The sequence below is a fragment of the Spinacia oleracea genome, chromosome 4 (assembly GCF_020520425.1).
Source record: "Spinacia oleracea cultivar Varoflay chromosome 4, BTI_SOV_V1, whole genome shotgun sequence".
Taxonomy (NCBI): Eukaryota; Viridiplantae; Streptophyta; class Magnoliopsida; order Caryophyllales; family Amaranthaceae; genus Spinacia; species Spinacia oleracea.
In genome coordinates this window covers 160099493-160108654 of record NC_079490.1, presented here as the reverse complement: position 1 = coordinate 160108654, position 9162 = coordinate 160099493, and the positions used below count along the sequence as shown (strand labels likewise).

The 9162-nt window shown below is 32.7% G+C and overlaps 1 protein-coding gene across 1 annotated transcript; it reads left to right on the top strand.

Moving 5' to 3' along the window:
• Positions 1-3820: 3820 nt before the first annotated feature.
• Positions 3821-6169, top strand: LOC130459281 (uncharacterized). The gene is made up of 6 exons (XM_056826546.1): positions 3821-4565; positions 4839-5095; positions 5238-5390; positions 5536-5615; positions 5700-5749; positions 5839-6169. Exons 2-6 carry the CDS (start codon positions 5027-5029, stop codon positions 6018-6020), a joined length of 534 nt encoding a protein of 177 aa, XP_056682524.1. The 5' UTR covers positions 3821-4565; positions 4839-5026; the 3' UTR covers positions 6021-6169.
• The last annotated feature ends 2993 nt before the right edge of the window (positions 6170-9162 follow it).

The window sequence follows — 9162 nt, the reverse complement described above, 5'->3', positions numbered from 1 at the left end:
TAATAGAAACTACACGTTTTACATAGTTACTATGTTATTTTTTCATACTTAAATGTTAAATTATTAACTTAGTTTAAATATTATTGATTCAGAAATATAAAGAAGATGCACCCAGAATTGAAATCGTGCAAAGAATAAATTCTGCAAGGAAAACAAAAGCAGGAGGAGAAGAAGAAAATCCTGACAACAACGGAAACCAATAACGTGGTAGAGGAAGGACATGGTGTGTTGGTGGAAAAAAGAGACGTGGTTCACGTGGACGTGTCGATTAGTATTTTTTAGTTCAAAAAACATTTGAGTTTAACATGGTTTATTTAATAGATGCAAAGAATTAGAATGTCGTAGCTAAAACAACTAACCAAGTAGTTAATGTTTTCTTTATTATTGTTCAAGAGTTATAATTACTGTTACTTTTGATATAGTTACTCTTTTATATTTCAGTAACTAGATTAGGTCCCGTGCCCTCACGGATATTTGAAAATTATTATTTAACCATCTTTTTTATAAAAAATTTAATTGAATTAGTTATCCCTTAAATCTATTGCATAACTAATAATCTTGAATTACTCATTTTATCATATAATATACAACTTTAACCTACTATGTATTATATATTTTATATGTTTAAAATGATGATCTGACTAAAATATTTAATATGGTAATTTGATCAAAATACTGAGTAAGAATATTTTCTATTATTGATATGACAACTTGACTAAAATATTACCAAAATTTTCTAATAATGGCATATTGCATAATCCTATATTTTTTTTTCCATATATAAACATTTACACAAAAGGAGAGAAAATAAAAAAAAAAGAATAAAGTAGACATGTCTTTTTAGGAAAGAGTTTTTGGCGGGAAAATTTTTCACCAGGAAGTGACACGTGTCATTCCTGGTGTCTCTTTTAGTATATAGTAATAGATTATGTGATATATAATAGAAAAAATTACTATATGACCTCTAAACCATCTATATCATATTGTTTATTTTTATAATATAGTAATTGTTTTACAGCTAAAGTTATTTTTCTATATAATATAGTCAATCTTTGGATAGAATAATTGTTCTCATCGAAATTACTATATTATTATTATTATTTATTTCATAGTTACTATTCTGAAAATATAGTTACTTTACAGAACCTATAGTTTCTATAATTTACTCTTTTTGTCTGCAAGAATGAATATATAGTAGTAATTGTTTTGCAGTTAAAATTACTTTTCTATATGATATAGTTACTCTTTGGATATAATAGTTATTCTTATCATTATTATGTTCATAGTTATTATTTTAGAGATATAGTTACTTTACAAAACCTACAGTTTCTATAATTTACACACTATTAAAATTACCTAATTACCCTGGTCCATGGTAATCTTATGGTGGACCGGGTCCATACAAGTGGAATTGCAATCTACCCACCTTCGTTGTTACTGACTCCTTTATTTTTATTTTTATTTTCTTTTGACGGACTGACTCCTTTATTAAAACAATGCTATTCCTCAAAAAATGTCGTAGGATTTACACTATGAAATATAGTGTGATTTCAACAAACATTTGACGGGCAATGCTTTTAATTCTCAAATGCAACTCACTTAACCAAGATTAATTCTCTAGGTTGGTACCGGGATACCTAGACGTCGGTTGTAGTACACTTCCGGTGGTAGAATATGGTAGAATATGGTTGTAGTACACTTCCGGTTGTTGTATTATCTGATTACCCCTTAAGAAGTGCAGATAGTGGATCGAGTTACATAACTAGCAAGGTAGCAACATTACTATGTCAGTTAACTTAATTAGCTTTGAAGAAATTGTTTTCATAGTATATGGACGCTGAAACTATAATGTGGCCAACTCAATTACAAACTCAATTGTTGTTGGTGTTATTACAAGTGAGAATTTCTTTGGTATACAAACTCAATTAGATGACAAGATTTTTCTAGACTAATTAAATGGTTAGTGTAAATTTACTAATCAGTGGTGTTATGTTGAAATTCATCGTATTATTATAACGGGCTGATTTGTATGATGATATACACTGGATTGAGGATAATCTTAGGAATAAATTAACTTGTAAAGAGTAATCCTACTTTTGTACACTTAATTAATTGTGTTAAACCTATTATTGAATCTAATAATATGATGAATTTTCCGATCATTAAATTAATTATTGCACTATAATAGTGATTTATACATTTCAGCAAAACAATTACTTCAAAAGAACACTAGTTATAAATAAAAGTACGTGTGAATTTATAGCATAATCAAAAATAGGTAAACATATAAGCATAATCGATCTATCTTTGCCAAAGTGGTAGCTTTTTAATTTCTTAGTCGTTAAGAAAGTACTTAGAAACTAGCTAAATTATAAATTTATCAAAAGATATACAATTTAATTTTATGTAATTATTCAGGAAATTTAGATAAAAGAGATTACGAAAATGATAAAGGTCGCAACATGCGACCTTTAAGGCGTGTCACAATGATGACATGACATGCTTATGTGTCATGATTTAAATTGGAAACTAAAATATTTAACTTATATAATCTATTATACATGTTACAAAAAAGGTAGAAAAATCTTAATATTCTGATTTGTTTCCTTCTTTATATCGATAATCTCATTTACATATTTTCATAGTAAAAATATTGAATTGGTAGTAAAAATATTCTGATTACGTATAGCCTACGTGGCGCCTAAATGTGCCAATTAAACTGCGACACATAATATTGCGACAACTAAAAGTTGTCGCAACTTGTGACCTTTATCATCACCCGATAGATTAAAGGAGCACAAGATTATAGTCGTCGAAGTCTGAAAAGCACCAATTAGTACTACGTAATTAATCAATTTGGCTAGCAGTTTAACCTAGCTAGCTTGTAGGCCGGCTCGACCTATTCAATTATACTCCTGTTTAGAACTATCACCATTTCCGAGATTGTCCTGTCATTTGGGAAAGCTTCTCTTGAAAAGTTTTATCAATTTATGGAAAGTAAAATCAGCCTTTTACATATGCATGAAACTTGCCCAAGTAAAATGTCGAGTAAATAATGTCTCATTCTCATCCATCTCACCTTCAAATGTAAAAGGCTGTGTCAAATTATAAGTGTGAATTTATAGCATAATCTAAAAATAGGTAAACATTGCATATCAGCATATATAATTTATCTTTGCCAAAGTACGTGGTAGCTTTTTAATGACTTAGTCATTAAGAAAGTAGAAACTAGCTAAATTATAAACTTATATATCAAGTGATATACAATTTATTTTTATGTAATTATTCAGGAAAATTAGATAAAAGAGATTAAAGGAGCCCAATATTTCTCATAATATTTGAAGTCTAAACAACATCAATTAGTACTATGTAGTCTGATCATAACCCTATACAGTATACACCCCCTTTTTCAAATCAATTTGGCTAGCAGTTTAACCTCGTAGGCTCTGTTCAATTATACGTACCCCTCTTTAATCTGACCATAATCCTATCTATATCTATTGGGTTATCTTGTCCAATAGCTAAGTTTAGACGTTTACTTATCACGTACCATTTCCGAGATTGTCCTATCATTTGGGAAAGCTTCTCTTGAAAAGTTTTATCAATTTATGGAAAGTGATTTTGTTTCCACATATGCTGACTGAAGAAGAAGTAAGCAGTTGAATCTGAACCAGCCCTCCCACCACTGCTCAATCTTCTAATTATTATTTTTTTATACAAAAAGGAATCCACCAAAATAAAAGCCAAAAATTAAACAGTACGTTTCCAGCAAAAATCATATAAATAGGGATCATGGCATGCACAGTTGTGCCTCCTTCTAGCTCGATCTTGCTGCATGTTCTTCATCTCTCTCTCCTTCTCTCACTAAAAATTGCTAAGTTTCTCTCTTAATTAATTTGCTAAGTTCAAGGAATACGTAGGATTCCTTCCAATTATAAGGTTTGATATTATTATTATTATTGTTATTATTATTATTATTATTATTATTATTATTATTATGGAAAACCACCAAAACATTACAAGCTTAACAAGCTACAAAGATCAATAATATTAATATTAATATTATTATTATTATTTATTTTGACTTAAATAATATTTGGTATTTTTAGAAAGTAACAAATGTATTAATAATATTTGAAAGTGAAATAATTCATTCACTTCTCACCAAAGGGTCTAAAGTTTCACTCTAAGTCTAAACACTCATCAATTCTCTTCGAAACATTTATTTACTTCCAATCATGATTTTCATCCCAAAATTGTCTATTTTCTTTTTCATGTTATTTATTACAATAGAAACAATATATTCAGAAAATGGGCAACAATCCACCGGCCCAAAACCCTTTTATTTCTCTCAATCACTCGACCACTTTAGTACCGGGAACATGAGTAAAATCATGTTTGAACAACGTTATTTTATTGACAAAAGTTTTTGGGCCGGTTCAAATTCTAAAACACCCCTTATCGTCTATTTGGGAGGAGAAGATCCTATAGACAACGAGGTACAAGCTATAGGAGTGATAAATCAAGCTGCGCCTAAGTTTAGGGCATTAGTTTTATATATAGAGGTATGTCATTTAAATTATGTTTTTATGTCGTTTAATTTAATTACTATAGGAAAATTATCCGCCAAATTTTAATTAACCGTTTGAAAAAGTGAAATGGAAATATTTTTTTTCTTTTTCCTTTCATTTTCCAAAAAAAAAAGCATACTTTTCCAATTATTGCGAGTAAAACGGTCCTCGAAATACATGCATGTTTTTTTAATACTCTTTTAAAGTAGTACTCCGTATTAGTTTTGAATTTTGATACATTCTCTTTTACTTGGTGTAATCCGTTAGTTTCAGTTGAGGCCTTGAAATTAAGTTTGGTATCATATTATACGTCGTATGCTCAATATAATGGACGTTACAACGGTGGGATCAACGGGGTTTGTGAAGAAATAGTCAAGGCATCAGATGATGACTTACTAGGAGGTATTGCTCGTTCGGCAATTGACGGATTCTCGTGCTATAATGTGGATTATTTTATGGCTAATACCAACACAAGTGGAAGCTCGTTTAACCTTGATAATGCAACAAAAGCGTGGAACTGGCAGGTAAAACCTTTTTTTTTTTACTGTCACTAGCTATAATTAAGATTAAAGCCAAATTTAATGGTTGCACCAATTTAAGTTGTATCTATGTTAACATAACATACATTATTCAGTTGAGTAATTTTATCTTTTGAACGAACTGTAGGTTTGTAGCGAGTTTATATTTCGTAATGGTGTTGGAAATGATACTATGTTTCAACCGGAGCCCTTCAATTTGACAATAAGACTTGACTATTGTAATACAAAGTATCACATTCGTCCACGTACTCATTGGGTTTCAACCTATTTTAACGGATACGTAAGTTTTACACTTGTGTTTATTAAATTTACCCTAGTTATTAATTTGTTGATTTCTTCATTATGGATTTTGGTTATTTTTTTTATCACTTCTAATTTTGACAACTTCTAATTTGTGCACCCATTCTTGTCCCATCTAAAAACAGGATATGCGATCAACTCTCAAACAATTTGGGAGTAATATAATATTTTCAAATGGGCTTATGGACCCATTTAGTTCATTCGGGTAATTTTAACTTGGTATATATGTATTTTTTAAAAAATTATCCTCTTATTTACCTAATTAACTAATTAATTTTTGGTGGAATAGGGTGTTGGAAGATATTTCAAAAACCGTAGTGGCTATAACAACGGAAAAAGGTACAATTTGATTTTGGTTAACAAGTTTCTTCATTATTTAAAGTAATTGAGTATCTTCTGATAATAATGTTTTCTTAAACATGCTCAAGGGTCTCATTGCTTGGATTTCTACGATCCACGCCACGACGATCCTAAGTGGCTTAATCACCAACGGAAGAAGGAGATGAAGATAATTTCCAGATGGGTTAAAGAAAGTCATTCATCTTCCAACAGTCCCCTAGTTTTGTTTATATGGTTTAGTTTTAGCCTTGTTTTTACATTTTTAATTTGAGTACTCACCATACTTGAACAGTGATATATGTAAATATTAGATTAGATCCCGTGCACGCACAGATTATGAACAGTTTTTTACAAAATATTTAATTGAATATCTCCAAACTATTGCATAATTATAAAATTTTGAATATACTCATTTAACTATGTCTTCATCTAATATGCATATTATATGTGTAATATGCTAATGTGACCAACATATCGAGTGAATATGTTTTTCATATTAACATTACCGATTTACTAAAATATTACCAAAAAATATTTATCAAAATTATTATTACGTAGTATCTATTACTACCATAATTTATAAACTAACATTTTTTACATACATAAACAATTTTTAAAAAAGGATAGAGAATAAAAATTAAATAAAACATATATTTTTTTAAAAAAAACAATTTTTGGCGGGAAAATTTTGCACCAGGAAGTGACACGTGTCATTCCTAGTGTCTGTTTTAGTATAGAGTAATAGATTTTTGGATGCGAATGAGCCACTAGGGCAATATAAATTACAAATGAGGACGGGGGGATTCGAACCTGAGACCTATTGTACACAGGCCCTCAGTCTTAACCACTAAGCCAAATTAATTGTTCATAATCTATTATCTAAAGTAATAGATACGGAGTAATAGATTACGAACAATTAATTTGTGAAACTAAAATAACGCTACGTGGTACGTAATAGTACCTAAAAGATATATCAAGCAACCCAGATTTTTAGCTGGATAGGTATCCAGCTACTGTTGGGTGCATATGACATAGAACGACATCGTTCTTCACTTCCCCTCTAGATTCTTTCAATTTCCACCTCCCACCTCAAGACATGAAGCAAATTAACTCCCTCCACCATAAATCGCTGACCAGATGATGAGTTAAAAAGTGATACCGCAAGTGCACGGTGTCTGTTGTTAGCAGATACTTAGCAAAAACGGGTCGATCCCACAGGGAGACAAGTTCTATTAGTTTTTGCCCAATTATACGAACTATTTCAATAACGAAAGTTGATTTTGAGTGTTAACTAGTAAAACTAAAGCAATAATAAAAATGCGTAATTTATGTTAGGTTATGATACATATGGCAATTCATAAATCATGCGGAAACAACCATTAAGCCAGGAATACATATTATTTACACATAATCATTTAGCATAGTTTAGATGCATACTCTTTGTTGCGTGCCTTCCCTAGCTGCGCCCGAACCGAACAAGAACAAGTCTTTAGGACTCCAAGTGTCGTCCCTCCGTAGATAGTCCACAGCACGTCCGGATCCGCCTTAAGATTGACCAACTAGAATCGCCCCTAAGGTACTATAAATTTTCGGCACTTTTGAGCAAGATGTGTGACTGAATTTTTCTCTCAAAAACTCACTTTGAATACTTGAATAACTCGTTATAAATTGTGAACCCAGGCCACATATTTATAGGGGTATGGAAAGAGAATTGGAATCCTATTAGGATACGAATTAATTAAAATAGAATTATAATAAAACTCTTATTTAATTAATTTATCAAATAGAATTAGGAATTTAATCATTAAACGAATTCTGCACGTTTTAGGTTTCGTATGCGAACACAAACACTTACGCGAGCATGACCCGCAAGCGTGCAGGCCATGCCCGCGCACAGCCCACACGGCCACACGGCCCACGCGAGCTACAAGCCCACGCGAGCTGCAGCAATGCTCGCAGCCCACTGCTCGCAGTTGCGCGCGCTGCGCGCGCTGCCACGGCCTGCTGGGCCTGGCCTTGCGCTGGGCCTGGCGTGGCCTTGGCTGTTCGTGTGGCGCGCTTGGCTTGCTGGGTGATGGCCTGGCTTCGTGCTGGGCCCTCGTCCTGCAAGCCTCGTCCGATGCTTATTCGTACGATACGCTTCCGATTAAATTCCCGATTCCGGAATTTATTTCCGATACGAACAATATTTAATATTTTCGATTCCGGAATTAATTTCCGTTTCGAACAAATATTTAATATTTCCGTTTCTGGAATTATTTTCTGATTCCGATAATATTTCCGATTCTGACAATATTTCCGTTTCCGGCAATATTTCCATTTCCGATAATATTTCCCGACACGTACCATGTTTCCGTTTCCGGCAACATCTGCGACTTGGATAATATTTATATTTCCAATACGATCCATATTTCCGTTTCCGGCAATATCATCGTTTCCGGAGTATTCATTTCTTGCCTGTGACGATCTCAGCTCCCACTGAAACCAAGATCCGTCGATTCCGAATATCCATAGATGGAGTATTTAATGCCATTAAATACTTGATCCGTTTACGTACTATTTGTGTGACCCTACGGGTTCAGTCAAGAGTAAGCTGTGGATTAATATCATTAATTCCACTTGAACTGAAGCGGCCTCTAGCTAGGCATTCAGCTCACTTGATCTCACTGAATTATTAACTTGTTAATTAATACTGAACCGCATTTATTAGACTTAACATAGAATGCATACTTGGACCAAGGGCATTATTTCCTTCAGTCTCCCACTTGTCCTTAGGGACAAGTGTGCATTTCCTAATTCCTTTGTCGCTCGATGCTTGCTCTTGAACATAAGGTAAGAGTTGTCATCCTTATTATATCCAGAGGTGTTCCTCGGTTCCAGAGTTCAACTGATCAAATAAACAGATAATCATAGCCTATGATTCATCCGAGCACGGCCATGCATTTCACAGTTTCTAGCTCTCCGAGTGGCCTTGTACAACTTTTAAGCATCTCATCCTGATTTATGGGAGGACAATCCCAATCTTGTGATCTTGAGATTAGACTTCGTTTGATAGGTGATTACCTGAGCGTTGCATTTATAGCCTCCTTTTACGGTGCGACGGTTGGTCAACGTCAAAGCTACCAGTTCTCAAACAAGTAATCTCAAATCACTCAGGTATTGAGGATTTAGTGTCTAATAATTTAATGAAATTTACTTATGACAGATTTTCATCTCTTACAGTAAAGTTTCATAGGTCTTGTCCGATACTAGTCTTCCCAAAGTAAGTATCTATGCAAATGATTATGACATTGCCATGTCCACATAGTTCAAGAAACAGAACTACTAGTCATCTTGCATTCTAATCGTCTAACGTTTTCTATGCGTCCAATTTTATAGAAAACTCCGACTAGGGACCATTTTCAACCTTTGAC